At 43.0% G+C, this 19,352-nt stretch overlaps 5 protein-coding genes across 5 annotated transcripts; all 5 read right to left on the reverse strand.

The window, feature by feature from the left end:
• Positions 1-1,786: 1,786 nt before the first annotated feature.
• LOC140536879 (trace amine-associated receptor 13c-like) lies at positions 1,787-2,812 on the reverse strand. Its single transcript, XM_072658944.1, has one exon. It carries the CDS (start codon positions 2,810-2,812, stop codon positions 1,787-1,789), a length of 1,026 nt encoding a protein of 341 aa, XP_072515045.1.
• A 1,551-nt stretch (positions 2,813-4,363) lies between these two features.
• Positions 4,364-5,395, reverse strand: LOC140536871 (trace amine-associated receptor 13c-like). Its single transcript, XM_072658934.1, has one exon. The coding sequence runs from the start codon at positions 5,384-5,386 to the stop codon at positions 4,364-4,366; it is 1,023 nt and encodes a 340-aa protein (XP_072515035.1). The 5' UTR covers positions 5,387-5,395.
• A 1,929-nt stretch (positions 5,396-7,324) lies between these two features.
• LOC140536893 (trace amine-associated receptor 13c-like) lies at positions 7,325-8,350 on the reverse strand. Its single transcript, XM_072658959.1, has 2 exons — positions 8,270-8,350; positions 7,325-8,158 (listed from the first exon to the last, which is right to left on the reverse strand). Exons 1-2 carry the CDS (start codon positions 8,339-8,341, stop codon positions 7,325-7,327), a joined length of 906 nt encoding a protein of 301 aa, XP_072515060.1. The 5' UTR covers positions 8,342-8,350.
• Positions 8,351-8,872: 522 nt separating this feature from the next.
• On the reverse strand, positions 8,873-9,895 carry LOC140537229 (trace amine-associated receptor 13c-like). The gene is made up of 2 exons (XM_072659557.1): positions 9,818-9,895; positions 8,873-9,706 (listed from the first exon to the last, which is right to left on the reverse strand). Exons 1-2 carry the CDS (start codon positions 9,893-9,895, stop codon positions 8,873-8,875), a joined length of 912 nt encoding a protein of 303 aa, XP_072515658.1.
• A 4,794-nt stretch (positions 9,896-14,689) lies between these two features.
• Positions 14,690-18,363, reverse strand: LOC140537231 (trace amine-associated receptor 13c-like). The gene is made up of 3 exons (XM_072659558.1): positions 18,161-18,363; positions 17,749-17,965; positions 14,690-15,678 (listed from the first exon to the last, which is right to left on the reverse strand). Exons 2-3 carry the CDS (start codon positions 17,918-17,920, stop codon positions 14,690-14,692), a joined length of 1,161 nt encoding a protein of 386 aa, XP_072515659.1. The 5' UTR covers positions 17,921-17,965; positions 18,161-18,363.
• Positions 18,364-19,352: the final 989 nt, after the last annotated feature.

Raw genomic sequence — 19,352 nt, forward strand, 5'->3', positions numbered from 1 at the left:
CATTCTCCTGTAAAGTTGACATTTTGGACATATGAGGATTTATGAGATGTTGACAACCCACAGTCCATGGAACAGACCAGACCCAGTTAACAGATCCCCATCATCTGCTGTACACCCAGCACACCAGGCTTGCTCTGGGGCCCTGTGGCATGTATTCTCTTCACAGGGCTCCTCAGCAACAGTAGCATGGTGTCATTCCCCATGACTTTAAGCAAGAGCAGAGGGAGGACAATTGCCTCAATTGCTTCCCTACATATGGCTCATCTGCTGCCCTCGTACTGTATGGTCAAACATTAATTACTATATCAGTTTACCCATGACCAGATCAACCATCCCCTAGGGCAGGGCCATCCAGTCTTATCCACAGTGGGCAAGAGTGGCTGCAGATTTCCGCTTGTTTAATCAATAAAAGTTTTTCAACAACTGATCACATGTGCTTCGGCTTGGTTGGAATGAAAACCTGCAGTCACACTGGTCTTTTGCAGGTAAGATTAGACACCCTTGCCCTAGGGAGCCATTTGCCGGCTCAAAGTACCCTAGAATATGGATGGATATCATAGACCACTGCCCAAGTTTAGCCAGTGAGTATATACGTGTCTTTGTGGATAGTATATCCTGCTTATACACTGCAGACCCACTAAACCTATGCCTGTATTTTCAGCCTACACGCACCCAGTTCTTGTCTTGTTCCAGTGTCTCATGGACAGAATACTCACTTAAATGCCAGGTTTTCAGAGACCTGGTGTCAACATCTCCTCCATCTAGAAAAGATACTGACAGCACAGCTGGGGCTGGACTCACAAAAAACCCTAAAATGTTACCTTGGTCTCACCAAAACACACAATCTGACCTCCTAGTCAACTTGTTCCTGCGACTACTCCAATCTTGGCGATGGCAACCACTGCAGTTCCCATGCCAGTGATGCCAGCCGCTTCTGTTCCAATCTCAGGGTTCATGGAAGGCTGGTGTGCAGTCTTGGTAATTTCCCTGAATATATACATACACACACAAACCTAGTCATTTTGAGATGACTTGAATTGTGTGTGCTTTAGCAGAAAACTAAATGGTTCTGGTTCTCCAGGGCAAGATTTGATATAACACAGTGTAAAGATATGTGGACAACCACATACCCCATCCATGCTGAATACAGAAAGCTTATAACCAGATTCTGAAACATGTGATTTATGTCCATTCAGTCAGAAAAGCAATAGTGGTGTTGGGCATTAGAGCTTGGTTCTCAGTCAGCATTCCTATTCATTCCTAGGCGGTTTATAAGCTCTTCCACACTGTCATGTGCAAAAATGCTTTCTCAAACCATTATAATCATGCTATTTATACAGTTCAAAAGTTTGGAAATCTGTAATTTATTATTTTTATTTATATTACTGTATATAGTGTACTGAATAAAGAAATGTCATGACATTTGTTAAAAGGTCTTAAGTTTCCTCATTGCATAAAACTGAGCTGACATCTCAGCCATCCATAACATCGATCATCAGTGGCTATTTGGTGATGGTGACCATTTATACACTGTTGTTATTATAGATATTATACTGTTGTCACAATTATAAGATATTTTAAATTTAGTACAACTTCAGTCTTTATGTATCTACAGGTTTTACAGTCATTTTACAGCCCCGTTCATCATTCTCTCTTCAGGTTTCCCATTGATTATTTCACCAAATGTGAACCTCACAACATATTATAATCATGTTATACATTTATCTGAAATAAAAATATCAAAAAAAAGTCTCCATCACAGTGGTCAGCCTAAAATTATAAACGTTCAGAACAATTTAAACCTAGAAGATGAGGATTCAAATACTCTACATGTTACAATACACTTACATGAGGCTCTAAACCATGAGTAGAAAACGGCATATATTAATGGGTTCACAGAGGAGTTCATGAGGACTAGCCACCCAAATACAGTCCATACCATTGACTCTGATGTCAAGTTTTCAACTGACAGAGAGCTTAAATAAAATGGGATCCAGCATGCAAGATAAACAAAAATTACAGTTCCTAGTTTTTTTGCAGCTTTAGTTTCAACATGACTTGAATCATTAGGTCCATAATTGTTTGAGATACCAATCTTCACAGCTCTGACAGCTTTAGCCTGACGTCTCGCCACTTTAAAAATGATTGAATACAAGACCAGTATAACAGAGCAAGGGGTTAGAAATGAGACTACTAGGTCAAGAACCACCCAGGAATACTTCATTGCCACTACACACTCCCCATTACAACTACTGGATATCTGAGATGGAAGGAGATTGTCATTAAAGTAACAAAACATGATAACATAAAACGCAGCAAAGGACCACCCAAGAATGATGAACAATATGGTTTTGCAAACTGTGACTCTGGTGGAATAAAGCAGAGGGTCGCAGACTGCAATGTACCGATCAACTGCAATGAAAACCAGGCTACAAAGTGATGCTGACATTGAGAGAAAATTGATCACAACAAGAATACAGCATGCCAAGTTTCCAAGATACCAACAGGAGTCTATTAATAGCATTATATCCATAGGCATAACAATCAGTCCCACGAGAAGATCCGCCACAGCCAAAGAGAGGATGAGCAGGTTGGTTGGAGTGTGGAGCTGCTTGAAGTGAGAGATGGAGATGATCACCAGCAGGTTCAGAAACACAGTGCACACAGATACACATGAGAGGACAATGAACAAAAGGATATTCCCGGGGCCTGATCGGACCTCCTTTCTGCAAGACGAGGTGTTGTCTGGAAAACAGTACAGAATTTCCATGTTTTGCTTAAACTCTGTGTTATTAATCTCCAGGAGATTCATTTTTGTCATATTAAACCGATACAGTCTGGTATTCAGCTTACATTCTTGTCTGCTTTTTTGTACTAAAGGATGGATCTTCCCACTGCTGGATGAGTGGCTAGTTTGTCCCTGACATCAGTAAATCATCTAATATTCAAATGAGTAACACACTCCCACTGTTGCATCATGAACTGTATTTTTCATTCTAATCTATTAACCAATATTAAGTAACCAATATCATTGCTGGTCTAATAGTTGCAGAGTAGTGACTTAATAGTAAGTTGCCACACTTTTAAGACATTGATGTGACTGATGTAACTGACTAGACATTCTCCTATATCCACCCTAAATACTCCCATAGATGTTCTTCTATTTAAAGGATTTCTTCATTAAGCTCTTGCTGAAAGAAATCTAATGATCATGTTCATGTATGAAGCCAACATCGGAAACCATTTAATCTGATAAGCATTGTGGGGGTCAGGCACTGTCCAGTTTTTTTTTTTTTTTTTATCAGACAAAAAGAGTACCATGTATCGTATGTCCAAATATTTTTGTGCTTTCCTGCTCAAGCACACCTGATTTAATTCACCTGTTAATTGCCAGGTTTTGTAGGTCTGTAAAAGCAGGAAAGTCAGCTAACTCTGCAAGACTCGAATGCCCAGCCCTACTCTTGCATCATCTTACACCGCAGTAATCTTCATTCTACTGTTGGTGAGGCCTGTAGAGGTGGGCCCCATTATTAAATCTGTCCATGGGACGCAATATTCCCTTGAATTTCCCCTGATTGACGGATTCAGGTACCCGTGTTGTTCCTCCAAGAGGATTGCTCTCTCATTATGGTGAAAGTTAAAATAACCTACAACAAAACAGAAATACTGTTGTGATGAACAGGGGAAGGTCTTTAATCCCTTGTCAGCAGCAGACATTTCTATACTGACCAATCGGGAACAGATCTGTCTCAGATTAGCTTAAACCACTTACAGGGATACATGGTTTCCCCAAAGCATGACATAATGCTTCTTCTACATTAACTCAGGGGGCAGCAAGCATGTCTAGTTAGCCCTAGTTTTATTTTAAATGTAATCTCACAGAACATTGTTTCACACCTGACAAACATTAAAGTTGGACAAAGGCCCTGCACTGACAATTGAAAGCTGAATTAGTCATGGCCTTTGACTCTTATTCAGGGGTAGGGTAACTAAGTGGATTTAAAAGAGCATTGACAGTCTTTAAACTATAGTATGAATAAAAATCGAAATTCGAAAATTACAACAGGACAGTGATGATTTATACATTGATTTGGCACTGGCTTGCCTGGTTTCTAGCCACTATGTAAGATACAGTATTATGTACTTCATAATACTGTCTACTGTCTACAATTTCCAGTCTAGAAAATGTGGTATTTACTGGTATCCTTTAAGACAACATTTCATTTACACCGAATTTATACAGTGATAGTTTAAATATCTGAAATAACATTTCGTACAACGTACAAAGTCTATTACATTCACTTTTCAGGACACTGTCCTAAACATGCTGATTAAGTTTGACATGGTTTTGGCTTCATTAAAATTAAAAATGCTCTGGGATCAAATTAAACCTTGAAGATGAGGATTCAAATATTCGACACGTTACAATAAACTTAGCTGATGCTCTGAACCATGAGTAGAAAATAGCATAGATCAATGGATTCACAGAGGAATTAGTAAGTTGTAGCCACCCAAATACAGTCCACACTGTTGAGGAAGATGTCAGACTTTCAACGGACAGAGAACTTATGTAATATGGTATCCAGAGAGCCATATAAACAAAAATTACTGTGCCTAGTTTTTTAGCAGCTTTTGTTTCAGAAGAACTTGAAGCTTTAGCTCTGTGTTTGTGTGAAGCTCCATTCCTCATGGCTTTAACAGCTTTAGCTTGACGTCTTGCCACTTTAAAAATGACTGAATACAAAATCAGTATAATACAGCAAGGAGTAATAAATGAAACCACCAGGTCGACAACCACCCAGAAATGCTTGAGGACCACTACACACTCTCCGTAACAACTACTGGATATCTGAGATGGAAACAGATGGTTATTTATGTACAAATATATGGTGACATAAAACAGACATAAAGACCAGCCTAGAATTATAACTAATGTTGTTTTGCAAACTGTGATTCTAGTGGAATAAACCAGAGGGTCACAGACTGCAATGTACCGTTCAACTGCAATCAAAATCAGGCTACAGAGGGATGATGCCATTGGGACAAAACTGATCAAAGGATAAACAGAACATGCCGTTTTTCCAAAATACCAACAGGAGTCCATCAATTGAATCATATTTACAGGCATAACAATCAGTCCCACGAGAAGATCCGCCACAGCCAGAGAGAGGATGAGCAGGTTGGTTGGAGTGTGGAGCTGCTTGAAGTGAGAGATGGAGATGATCACCAGCAGGTTCAGAAACACAGTGCATACAGATACACATGAGAGGAAAACAAACAGAAACTTATATGCTGGACCTGATCGGACCTCCTTTATGCAAGACGAGGTGTTGTCAGGGAAGCAGTATTGAACTGAGGTGTTCTGTCCATAGTTGGAGTCATCCATCTGAAATGGGTGCAGGTCTCCCAACTGGAAATAACCCATGAGAGCTGCCTGTTTGCCTCTCTTTATACCCATGCATGAATCCTCCCACTAACAAATGAGTGGCTAGTCACTCATTTGATATTCCAAATGTCATCATCAACAGTGTTGGCAAGCTAAGAATAGTTGAGGGTGCTTAGCATGTTTACTGTGAAAGGCTATGAGCCAGATTCAGAAGTTCAAGATCATCTCATGGTCATTTCAACCATATACAGGTACAGTGAAGAGAACATTTCTCCAGACCAGCTCCATAAGCTTTTATCATCACAGAGCAAGAACCAATAGGTAGGAAAGGGCAGCCAGCCACAAATGGACTTGCATCAGCAGCAAGCAGACAGCAGGGGGCAGCTCAGCACATAGGAAGATGTGCCCTTCTTAAGGCAGCTATTCTACTCTGCAATTATTGAGTGCATCCTCACATGATCCATAACTATCTAGTTTAGATCTTCTACCTCTCAAAAGTAAGCCAACTAACATATAATCAGCAGGGTCATGAAGTGTTCTGGCATGATTACATCTGACCTCTGTCACCCTGGACATCACATTTTCCAACCATTTCCCTCTGGTAGAAGATTCAGCACTGCCAAAGTCAGCATAACTGAGGCCCATCAGCTGCAGTAGACCCTTCACACCAAGTTGTCGGTGCAGTAACACACAGCGGCCGTTCTGGGTCCAATGGGAACACCAATGCACATGTTTTACCACTGTCAGACCCTGCTACAGTGGAGAAATCAACTACTAATCAAGCTCCTAGATGGAGTTCTGCAGACAATATGAGAGCTCAGACTGCTACGAGATCCAGAATTGCAGTCCACAGCGTTGCCTGATGGAACCGGAGGAAGTCTCATCACAAGTGGTGTGAGAGAAAGCGAATGCGCAGAAAGAGAGCCGGGATCCACGTGATGTATTCCATTGTTCATTTTCAGGCCCAACAATGGAAATTTGTCAGCTCTGACAAAATTGTGTCAAAGTCTGGTTGAATTCATGTAGTCTAAACCCGGCATTAAAAAGGTACTTATTATTCCAAGTATGTGTCTCAGGTGACGTCTATAGGGGCATTCAGTTACATGAAACCAATTGTTTACTGATGTCTTCCCCACAAATCTAAATTCAAACCCTAGCCAGTTGAACAGTGTTTGTGCAAATGACACCTCGCTCTGCTTATCCACTAATTCACAGGTTTTCCTTTAATTAGTCACTCTCTGAATGTAGCCTACCATATGAGTGACCTGTGAGGAATGGCAGAACTACTTCACAATGTCTCAAAAGCTAATAATAAATATCAGATTTAATAAGTAAGTAACATATGTATACAGTAATTGGATGACAGCATGTTTCACACAGAACTTAATGGCTTTACTTTGTTTAATTCATATATTTTATACATATTTTGAATTCCATTCAGAAAATATGGACAAAAGTGAAAAGTACAAAACACTAGAAGTGTATTTCTGTATGTATCTGAGTATTACAGCTACACTTTAAGTCTCAGGGCGTTTTAATAACAGTGAATACACATCACATTCACACTTAGCAAAATTGTCATTTTGAAAGAAGACACTCTTTTACTGCAGTAGTATTTGTTGTTTCCTTTAGCATGAATTATTAACAGCGTCAGTAGAGTGCCATTCATTTCAACAGTGTCAATTTTATGGATGAACAAAAGTGTTGTTTTTTGTTGTTGTTGTTGTTGTTAGTTTTCTAATGTGGGCAACATTGTAGAGAATTTACATCCTTTAACTACATATTTAAAAAAAGACTCCTAAATATCCATTCGTTTTCTTTCTGGAAGATCTAGCATTTTAAAAAATGTAGATGTCTACAAGGCTGTAAGGTACACCATAAAATGCAAATGAATGAATTGACTGTGTAGTGATCTCAGCTTTGTCATCCAGCCTTAGATTACAAATTTTCTCTGTACAAATTAAACCTTGAAGATGAGGTTTCTAAAATTGTGCAGGTTACAATGTACTTTGCTGATGCTCTGAACCACGAATAGAAAATGCCATATATTAAGGGGTTCACAGAGGAGTTTATGTAAACTAGCCAGGTAAACACAGTCCACACCACTGAAGAAGATGCCAAACTTTCAACTGACAGAGAACTTAAATAATATGGTATCCAGCAAGCGAGATAAACAAAAATTACAGTGCCCAATTTTTTGGCCGCTTTGGTTTCAGAAGAGCTTGAAACTTTGGATCTTTGTTTTTTTGAGGTGCTGTTCTTCACAGCTCTGACGGCTTTAGCTTGGTGTCTTGCCACATGGAAAATGACTGAATACAAAACCAGTATAACAGAGCAAGGAGCTATAAATGTAACCACTAAGTCAACAATCACCCAGTAAAACTTTATGACCAGTATGCACTCTCCATAACAGCTACTGGACATCTGAGATGGAAGGAAATGGTCGTTAAGGTATAAACATATGACTGTATAGAATACAGAAAAAGACCAGCCAATGATAATAAACACTGTGGTTTTAGAAACTGTGATTCTAGTGGAATAAAGCAGAGGGTCACAGACAGCAATGTACCGATCAACTGCAATCAACACCATGCTACAGAGAGATCCTAACATTGAGAGAGTAGCAGTCAGTGGAACAACAGTGCATGCTATTTCTCCAAGATACCAACAGGAGTCTATTAATTGCATGATATTGACAGGCATAACAATCAGTCCCATGAGAAGATCCGCCACAGCCAGAGAGAGGATGAGCAGGTTGGTTGGAGTGTGGAGCTGCTTGAAGTGAGAGATGGAGATGATCACCAGCAGGTTCAGAAACACAGTGCACACAGATACACATGAGAGGACAATGAACAAAAACAAATGTGCAGGGTCTGATCGGACCTCCTTTCTGCAGGATAAGTTGTTGTTAGGAAAGCAGTACTGAACTGTGAGGTCATGTCTGGATTCATCCATTTGATATAGATCCAGAGCAGATCCAATTATGATGTTCAGTAATCCTGAACTAGGAGATTTGACCTTTGGGCATGCCTTTTTATACCTACGTATAAATCCTCCCACTGACACAAGTGGCTGTTTTGTCTGTTTACCTCAGTAATTCATCTAATATTCAACACATCATCATTTCTTACAGTGATGTTTAACTAATGTATAGAGTCTAGAGCACATCATTAACCTGATGTGAATGTTTAAACACTGAAATAATGCTAAACAACTGCAGCAATATTGTTGCTGGCCAATATACATATATATATATATATATTGACTCAGTTTATTAGCACTGATGCACAAGTACTATTGGATCGCTTACATAGAATGTGACATTTGTGGTAAAGTTGTGGTAAATTTGATATACCTAAATGCAGCAAATATATATATTTCAATTATGGACAGAAATCTTAGTCACTTTACCCACCAGTAAAGAAATTAAATCATGCCTCTCACTGTTTATCGACTTCTCATTTCCATCAAAAATCTAGCCTTCAGTTAAGAATGTTCTCTACACAAATTAAACCTTGAAGATGAGCTTTCAAATATTCTACAAGTTACAATAAACTTAACTGATGTTCTGAACCATGGATAGAATATAGCGTAGATCAGTGGATTCACAGAGGAGTTGATGCACATTAGGAAGCCAAATACAGTCCATACCATTGAAGCAGTTGTCAGGTCCTTAACTGATAGAGAACTCAAATAAAAAGGAATCCAGAAAGCAAAATAAACAAAAATCACAATCCCTAATGTTTTTGCAGCTTTGGCTTCAGAAAAGCTTGACAATTTGCCGGTTTGTTTGTTTGAGGCACCATTTGCCATGGCTCTGACAGCTTTAGCTTGACGTCTTGCCACATGAAAAATTAGTGAATACAAAATCAGAATAATAGAACAAGGAAGTACCAAAAACATAACAGTGCCACTAATCACCCAGGGATATTTTACAAACACTGTACACTCTCCATAACATCTGGTGGATATCTGAGATGGAGTGAGATGGTCATTAGTGTACATAAAAATAATGATATAGAATATACATAAAGTCCAGCCTAGAATTATGCACACAGATGTTTTTAAAACAGTGACTCTACTACAATAATGCAGAGGGTCACTGATGGCCATGTACCGATCGACTGCAATGAAAACCAGATTACAAAGAGATGCTAACACTGAAAGGCCGATGATTATTTCAGAAACAGAACAGGCCATTTTTCCAAGATACCAACAGGAGTCGATCAGCTGCATTATTTTCACTGGCATAACAAACATTCCCACGAGAAGATCCGCCACAGCCAGAGAGAGGAGGAGCAGGTTGGTTGGAGTGTGGAGCTGCTTGAAGTGAGAGATGGAGATGATCACCAGCAGGTTCAGAAACACAGTGCACACAGATACACATGAGAGGACAATGAACAAAAATACATTCCCAGGACCAGTTCGGACCTCCTTTCTGCACGATGCATTATTGTCAGGAAAGCAGTACTGAACTGCGAAGTCTTGTGTAGAGTCTGTTTCATCCATCTGACATAGACATTGGTATGTAAGTTGGAACTGAAACTCTTGTGTCGCCCAGTAATGCTGGACTGGGGGATTTAGGATCATTCCATGTCTCTTTTATTCCTCAGCATGTATCCTCCCCCCTGACATTCACTGCCTAGTTTGTCCCCAGAGCTAAGCAGAATATTTTGAAACCATGATGGCTGATACACTTGCTGAACATTGCATATAAAGCTCAGTCAAACAGCTACCCAAAATGGCAACTTTGTGGAGGGGTAACTGGTGTAGTTACTTACAACTAAGTCAAGGTTGGTATTGCAGATAATAGAGGAAAAGCAATTCAACAACCTACGCAGAGAAACAAACATCTGCAAGAAAGAGTGAAGTGAAATGAGTAAAAGAAAAAAGGAAAACTGAATCAGATACATTTTTGAGATCCAAACTGTAAGAAGTGTGAGCTAAACCAAAGAAGCTTGTTCAACGAGCACAAGCATTTCTATAGGATGGTTTGTAATAACACTTTCGGCTCATCAAAGGGATTAATAGAGTGTTTTCCCCTTTAAGAATGAGGGTGGATATGTGTTTGTTTTTGTACTACCCTCCTTTGTTTGAGCTTAATGTTTTCAGCATATCCCTTGTTTGCCATCCCCACCTTCGGCCCCATTGTTTCTCCATTGTGTCACCTGTTTGCTCAATTTATCAGTGGTTCCTCAGTGTCTTTGATGGTTTCCCCACTAACTTCTTAGCCTGCTTTATGGGAACAGGACTCTCCAGATTGTGTCACCAGCCAGTCGTTCACTGAAGCTATGCATCAGACATTTAAAAGCCTGTTAGCGGCAGAGAGACTGCACCTTACCACCTTGAACTCTCTCAAGGCTCCCGTTTAGTAGCTAACTATGTCATCGACTTAGTCTGCAACACCTGTTGCAGAAATTGTCTGGAATAAGGAGGCCTTAATGGCCATCTTCAAGCAAGGGCTTAATGAGAGGCTTAAAGATGAACTGGCCATCCATGACCTTCTCTCCACTCTATCCATGTTCTATGACTAATGCATGCATCTTGACACACACAATCAACAAAAAGCCTGAGAAAGAGCAAGCAGTGGCTGCACCTCTGTTTCCAGCCATCCTGGCACTCTTTTCTACCTGTTCCGTATCATCAGGTGATATAGCCTGAACCTATGCAGTCGGGTTGTACCCACCTGCCACGGGCAGTGCATGCCGCTAGCTCCCATTCTATGGAAAACACAAGGGTCTCTTTAATGAAGCTCCCAATACTAGTTAATTTCATAGACACCTCACAAGGCATAGACTCGTGGTCGACAAGGGCTTGGGTAGTCTGGATGGCTATGAGCAAGGTGGCAAATCTACTATACTCTACGATAGTTAAAATCACTGTATATCCGTGTGCTAGGGTCTGTGGGATCTTCATGTCAATGTCCCACAATATAGCATGGACCTGAATGAAGGGAGGCAAAATAGGTGTGGGCATGATCTCTACGAAGTCCCCCTTCTGGTAGATGTGGGACAGAGCATCCGCTTTAGTGTTTCTGGAGCCAGGCCAATAGGTTGTCGAAAGTGGAAGCGACAAAAGAAAAGGGACCACTGGGCCAGGCAGGGTTCAGAAATTTGGCTTGATGGAGGTAACCAAGGTTCTTGTGGTCGCTAACCACTTGGAAAGGGAGGGCGGCACCCTCCAGCCAATGCCACCACTCACCCAGACTTAATGGCAAGGAGCTCTCTGTCCCCCATGCCGTAGTTACGTTCAGTGGGAGTTCATTTCTTGGAGTAAAAGGCCACTGGGTGAAGTCTGTCACCCTCCCCATGCCGCTGGGGGAGAACAGCCCCCACCCAAGCGCCTTTTAACAGGGAGGTGATGGGTCTGGTGAATGAGCTGAACAAGTCCCTGATAAAACATCTGTAAAAGTTTGCAAACCTCATAAAACTCTGAATGTCCTTTACAGAGGCTGGGGTGTGCCAGTCCAGAACCACCTGGATCTTGGCTTGGTCCATCCTCAATAATGATGCATCCCAGGAAACTGACTTGGCTCAGGTGGAAAGTGCTTTTCTTGGCGTATAACTGATGGACCCAGACCCAGTCTGGTCAGAACTTGATGGATGTGCTGTACATGAGTGGGCAGATTGGGAGAGTACACCAAGATGTCATACCAGAAGGCCACCACCGAGTGCCCTAAATAGTCTTGGAGGACATCATTGATGAATGCCTGGAAGACAGAGGGATCATCTGCCAAGTCATAAGGCATTACTTGGTACTGGTAATGCCCCCTTGGTGGTGAGAAAGTTCATCTTCCATTCATCTCCCTCTCTGATGCATATAAAATTGTATGCACTACGTAAGTCCAATTTGGTGAATACTCTGGCCCCTCTAAGCTGTTCTAGGGTGGAAGGGACAAGGGGTAGGGGATTGGGATATTTCTTGGTAATGGAGTTCAGGGTCCTATAATTTAAACACAGACATTACCCCCCTCCCTTCTTCTTTACAAAAAGGAACCCAGGGGCCACCAGGGACGTAAATCAAACTTCAGTGAAATCAAACTGTCCAGTTAGGAAGCAACACTCATTGACAATCAATTTCACATGCTGTTGTGCAAATGGAATAGACAACAGGTGAAAATTATTGGCAATTAGCAAGACACACTCAATAAAGGAGTGGTTCTGCAGGTGGGGACCACAGACCACTTCTCAGTACCTATGCTTTCTGGCTGATGTTTTGATCACTTTTGAATGAGTGTGCTTTCACACTCGTGGTAGCATGAGACGGACTCTACAACCCGCACAAGTGGCTCAGGTAGTGCAGCTCATCCAGAATGGCACATCAATGCAAGCTGTGGCAAGAAGGTTTGCAGTGTCTGTCAGCGTAGTGTCTAGAGGTTGGAGGCGCTACCAGGAGACAGGCCAGTACACCAGGAACCATGGAGGAGGCCGTAAGAGGGCAACAACCCAGCAGCAGGACTGCTACCTCCGCCTTTGTGCAAGGAGGAACAGGAGGAGCACTGACAGAGCCCTGCAAAATGACCTCCAGCAGGCCACAAATGTGCATGTGTCTGCACAAATGGTAAAAACCGACCCTATGAGGATGGTATGAGGGCCCGACGTCCACAGATGGGGGTTGTGCTCACAACCCAACACCATGCAGGATCCTTGGCATTTGCCAGAGAACACCAGGAAATTCGCCACTGGCGCCCTGTGCTCTTCACAAATGAAAGCAGGTTCACACTGAGCACATGTGACAGACGTGACAGTCTGGAGACGCCGTGGACAGCGATCTGCTGCCTGCAACATCCTTCAGCATGAATGGTTTGGCAGTGGGTCAGTAATGGTGTGGGGTGGCATTTCTTTGGAGGGCCGCACAGCCCTCCATGTGCTTGCCAGAGGTAGCCTGACCGCCATTAGGTAACGAGATGAGATCCTCAGACCCCTTGTGAGACCATATGCTGGTGTGGTTGGCCCTGGGTTCCTCCTAATGCAGGACAATGCTAGACCTCATGTGGCTGGAGTGTGTCAGCAGTTCCTGCAAGATGAAGGCACTGAAGCTATGAACTGTCCCACCTGTTCCCCAGACCTGAATCTGATTGAGCAGATCTGGGACATCATGTCTCGCTCCATCCACCAACGTCACGTTGCACCACAGACTGTCCAGGAGTTGGCGGATGCTTTAGTTCAGGTCTGGAAGGAGATCCCTCAGGAGACCATCCGCCACCTCATCAGGAGCATGCCCAGGCCTTGTAGGGAGGTCATACAGGCATGTGGAGGCCACACACAAGTTTTAATTTTTTTTTTTGTACTGGACACATGCTTGTTTTTTTTTTTATTATGCTAGTGGAAACTCATGAAATGCATGATATAGTTTTTATGTTGGTCCCTGGTGCATTTACCAAAAGCATTCCACTTTTACTTGACAGTGGGATGATTTGCCTTATTATGTATCTCTATTTCAAATTACTTCTTTTTTTCTTCAACCTTAAAATCTTCTTTTCAATTTTTCAGTTCAGTGACTATATCCCAAATGCTTCAAAAGACTTAGTGTGGTCATGGCCTGCAGAGCATGTAGTGTTTGTTACTGGTGATTAGCTAGCAATTTACAGAAGCCTAATTTCTTATAGTGTAAATAATGAAGGCCAGTTCTGTTTATTATACAATACACAAAATAAATTTTTACACATGTTAAACAATGTATTTAACTGCATAGTTACTCATGTAAACTGTGTATTTATGTATAGACTATTTATAGGAACTGCTAAACAAATGCTCATAATTAATCAATAATGAATAGTCAAATAATGGCATGACCAGTATAATACATGTCATGTTATAATGTGGAGCAGTAGGAAAAAAACATTTGATGATGCCAGTGTAAAATGATTTTATTAAATTTTAGATGATTTCTCTTGGTCAATTCATCATTAAATGTTATGAACAGCAATTTTCACATTACGTCACACATGTTTCTGCATCAAATACATGTTTGTTACATCAGAAATTCTTTGGTTAAAACTCTACAATACCACTAAGTGGCCACAGCAGTAGATTTTAAGCATTTTAACGTTAGGGCCCTTGATATATTAAAGGATCTGCTGTAGTTAAGGACAGTGTATATAAATGATATTCCAGGTAGCAGGTAGTTAAAATTATAGAGCCTGCTTCACAAAATGTGAACACTTCATTTACATCAAAATATGAAAGATTAGATTATAATATGATGAAAAGAATAGGTATACATCTAACATGACGAGCAATTACTAAGTGTAAGAAAGGGAAAGATAAAAGGCTTACTGATTCACAGACCTCTAGTCTTTAGTTATGAGTGTTCTTTATACAAATTAAACCTTGAAGATGAGGATTCAAATATTCTAAAAGTCACAATGTGCTTAACACATGTTCTGAACCATGGATAAAAGATGGCATATATCAGTGGATTCATAGAGGAGTTGATATATGTTAGCCAGCCAAATACTGTCCACACCATTGACATATTAGTCAAACTTCGAACTGTTAGAGAACTGATATAAAAAGGAATCCAGAAAACAAAATAAACAAAAATTACAATTCCCAGTGTTTTTGCAGCTTTGGTTTCAGAAGAGCTTGAAACTTTGCCTGCATTTTTGTTTAAAGCACCGTTCACCACTGCTCTGACAGCTTTAGCTTGACGTCTGGCCACATAAAAAATTAGTGAATACAAGATCAGAATAAGAGAACAAGGAAAAACTAAAAAAATGACTGTGCTACTCATCACCCAGGGAGGTTTTATAAAAACTATACACTCTCCATAACATCTGGTGGATATTTGAGATGGAATGAGGTGGTCATTAAAGTACATATACATAATAACATACAAGAAACAAAAAGACCAACCTAGAATTATGCACACAGCCGTTTTGAAAACAGTGATTCTACTAGAATAATGCAGAGGGTCACTGATGGCCATGTACCGATCAATTGCGATGAAATCCAGGCTACAAAGAGATGCTAACACTGAAAGGCCATTGATTATTGGAAAAACAATGCAGGCCATTTTGCCGAGATACCAACAGGAGTCTGTCAGCTGCATTATTTTCACTGGCATAACAAACATTCCCACAAGAAGATCCGCCACAGCCAGAGAGAGGATGAGCAGGTTGGTTGGAGTGTGGAGCTGCTTGAAGTGAGAGATGGAGATGATCACCAGCAGGTTCAGAAACACAGTGCACACAGATACACATGAGAGGACAATGAACAAAAATACATTCCCAGGTCCGGTTCGGACCTCCTTTCTGCAAGATGCACTGTTGCCAGGAAAGCAGAACTGAACTGTGAAGTTTTGCTTATAGTCTGTGTTGTCCATCTGAAATAGACACTAGTCTGTGGGTTGGACTGATTCTGTTGCTGCTCCAGTACTGCGGAACAGGGGGATTTTTTGCTCTCTTTATACCTAAACATGAGCCCTCCCTCCAACACATGAATGGCTAATTAGTTGGCAACTCATCAAATATTCAGGATTTGATTGATGAACTGATGAACAGTACAAAACAATACATAAAGTAATGCCTGCTGTATTCTGTAGGTTCTGTATGCTGCGAGTAAGTGTGGTTGGGGGGTGAGGGGGCTGTGAATGTGGGTTTATACCTAGCCCTGGTCTCTGTGTCAGGTCAGGTGTTGGTGTATTCTCTCCAGCCCATGTGGGTGTCCTCTGGCCACTCTAGTTTCCTTGTGACCCATATGATCTTTACAGCTCTCCTCATTATTCGCTGTAGTGACTTGTGGTCAGACAGTGATGCAGCTGTTCAGGATGCTCTCTACAGTCCCTCTGTAGAACATGGTGAAGATGGAAGTGAAAAGAACCAGTCCAGTCATGAGTCAGAGTGAACAGCAGTGGACCGAGTATGATGGTGCTGAACATATTGTTTTCTATCCTGATTGATTGAGGTCTCCAAGTCAGGAAATCCAGGACCCAGTTACAGGGGGGAGATGCCTGTTATGCCTGCCCCTGTTAGTCCTGTCTCTGTTGCTGTCTGTCCTTGTCACACCTGTCCCTTTGTCTCTTAAGCACATGGCTCTGTTTGTCAGTCCTAACCATGGTCAGTCCTGCCTGCCCATTTGTTAGTCTTTCCACCTGAGCCTCCTCTGTGGCCACGCCCCCCTTGTTAGTCTCAGGTGTTTTTTGTGTGTCCCTTGGTAGTCTGTGTATAAGTACCCCTTTGTTTTAGCCTTCCTTGGTCTGGTCTCGTACGTGATCGTGTTGGTTTGTGCATGTTAAAACGTATATGTTTTCATGTCAGTTTGTGGTTTGTTGGCTTGGCCTGTCTGTTTGGTTTGTTAGTTTTAGTGCTTGTGTTTGCTTTTCCTGTTTCTTCTGTTGCTGTTTGTTTCCATTGTTTGTCCCAGTGTCAGACCACAAAAATCGATGTAGCAGGTAATCCCTGGACCAGGTGTATGATTAGACGGACCCCCCTTCTGGGCCAGCCTGTTAGGTATGTGTGGGAGGTTATTGAGACCTCCTCTACCCGAGGCCATGATAGACGGTGAAGGTGAGGTCCCCAGGTTTCCCCCTCATTAGAAGAGTTGCCCTTAAGGAGTGAGTAAAGTTGTTTGGGTAGGAGAAGCAAGCCTAACAGGGGCGCTTAGCTACATTTACATTACATTTACATTACATTTACGGCATTTAGCAGACGCTCTTATCCAGAGCGACTTACAAAGTGCTTTGCTATTTACCCAAGAAAACCTCAGCTAGTTAGAATAGACTAATACAAAAGATACCTCCAAGCTTAGACATTACTAAACACAATACAATAAGGCGACCATAGAACTATTCGTCCAAGTACTCTCTGAAGAGGTGGGTCTTCAGTCTGCGTTTGAAGACAGCGAGCGACTCGGCCGTTCGGACATCCAGGGGCAGCTCGTTCCACCACTTTGGTGCCAGGACAGAAAAAAGCCTGGACGCTTGTCTTCCGCGGATTTTGAGGGATGGTGGGTCGAGCCGAGCCGTACTTGAAGCTCGAAGGGCTCTTGGTGCGGATCGGCTTTTGACCATTGCCATCAAGTACGGAGGGGCTGGTCCGTTCTTGGCTTTGTAGGCCAGCGTCAGGGTTTTAAATCTGATGCGGGCAGCTACAGGAAGCCAGTGGAGAGAACGCAGCAGTGGAGTGACATGGCTGAATTTAGGGACATTGAAGACGACCCGTGCCGCTGCATTCTGGATGAGTTGCAGGGGCCTGATGGCGCGCAGAGGGAGACCAGCCAGAAGAGAGTTGCAGTAGTCAAGTCTGGAAGTGACGAGAGACTGAACAAGCACCTGGGTGGCCTCTCTAGAGAGGAAGGGTCGAATTCTCCGGATGTTGTACAGAAGAAATCTGCAGGACCGAGTTACGTTTGCAACATGACTTGAGAACGATAACTGATCATCCATCACTACACCAAGGCTTCGGGCTTCAGTAGAGGGAGTGACCAGTGAGTTCTCGAAGGTGATGGCAAGATCGTTTCTTGGTCCAGCAGTTCCCGGGATGTACAGCAGCTCCGTCTTGCTGGGGTTGAGTTTGAGGTGGTGAGCCGCCATCCAAGACGAGACGTCGGCGAGGCATGCTGAGATACGGGTGGAGACCTGTGTGTCAGACGGTGGGAAAGAGAGCATGAGTTGAGTGTCGTCGGCGTAACAGTGGTAAGAGAATCCATGGGAGGATATCACTTTACCAAGAGAGTGAGTGTACAGTGAGAAAAGAAGAGGACCAAGAACTGAGCCTTGTGGAACGCCAGTGGAGAGACTACAAGGAGCGGACGTGTCGCCCTGCCACGTTACCTGGTATGAGCGTCCCTGCAGGTATGATGCGAACCATTGCCATGCAGAGCCGGTAATTCCAAGACCGGCAAGGATAGACAGGAGGATCTTGTGGTCCACTGTGTCAAAAGCTGCGGAGAGGTCAAGAAGGATCAGAACCGAGGACAGTCTGGCAGCTTTAGCTGCATGGAGCTTCTCTGTAACTGCAATGAGAGCAGTTTCAGTAGAGTGTGCAGCTTTGAAGCCAGACTGGTGGGGGTCCTGAAGATTGTTCAGAGTGAGAAAGAGAGACAGTTGGTTGTAGACAGAACGTTCGAGAATCTTTGAGAGGAAAGAGAGAAGAGAGATAGGTCTGTAGTTGCCGATGTCCAAGCTGTCTAGAGTTTAGCTGCCTCTGTTCCTGTCCCGGCTGTGGTATCTGTGCCTGTGACAAGGCAAGCAGTGCCAGCTGCCTCTGTTCCTGTCTCAACAGTGGCATCTGGGCTGCCTACAAGGCCAGAAGTGCCAACTGCCTCCGCTACTGCGATGGCGGTGCCCACCTCTATAGCTCCTGTCATGGCGGTGCCCATCGCTTCAGCTCCAGTGGCGTCTCCCAGGTCGTCCACTCCAGTGGCAGTGGCGCTCACCATCTCCACTCCAGTGCCAGCAGCACCCACCGTCTCTGCTCCGGTGCCAGTGGCGCCTGTCGTCTCCGCTCCATGTGCTGGCTCTCAGGTCTTTGGCAGATGGGTCGGTTGTGAGGGGGGAGTGGCAGCCGACAGGATCAGGGTCCCCACGGCTGACGTGGTGCAGATCCAAATACCAAGTCTCTGGTGACAGCAGCTGTCCAGAAGACCGGCTCAAGTCCATGGGTCCACAGCTCAGCGCTACAGCACCTGTGACCACACGGGAGGATGACCCTGTTCCCTTCAGTGCTGCAGCTCCTTTGGCCACTAGAGATAGTGGTCAAAGCTATAGTGGAGGCCTGGAGGACAACCTAGGGCCCTCCACTCCTGCATCCATCCACCAACCCTGCAACACCCCTAGCCAATATGATTTTTTTTTATCACCAGCTGCTCCGGCAGTATGGCTCTTTATCCTGGCGGACCCCTGGGTGGTGAGCAGGGTGGACCCATGCTGGTGGCTAGGAGAGGCACTGGACTGCGCAACTCTGCTTCCCTCACCTTGACTCCAGACACCAGGAAACTTTGCATCCAAAACCCTGGTGGCTAGA

This window comes from Salminus brasiliensis, chromosome 16, assembly GCF_030463535.1.
Source record: "Salminus brasiliensis chromosome 16, fSalBra1.hap2, whole genome shotgun sequence".
NCBI lineage: Eukaryota > Metazoa > Chordata > Actinopteri > Characiformes > Bryconidae > Salminus > Salminus brasiliensis.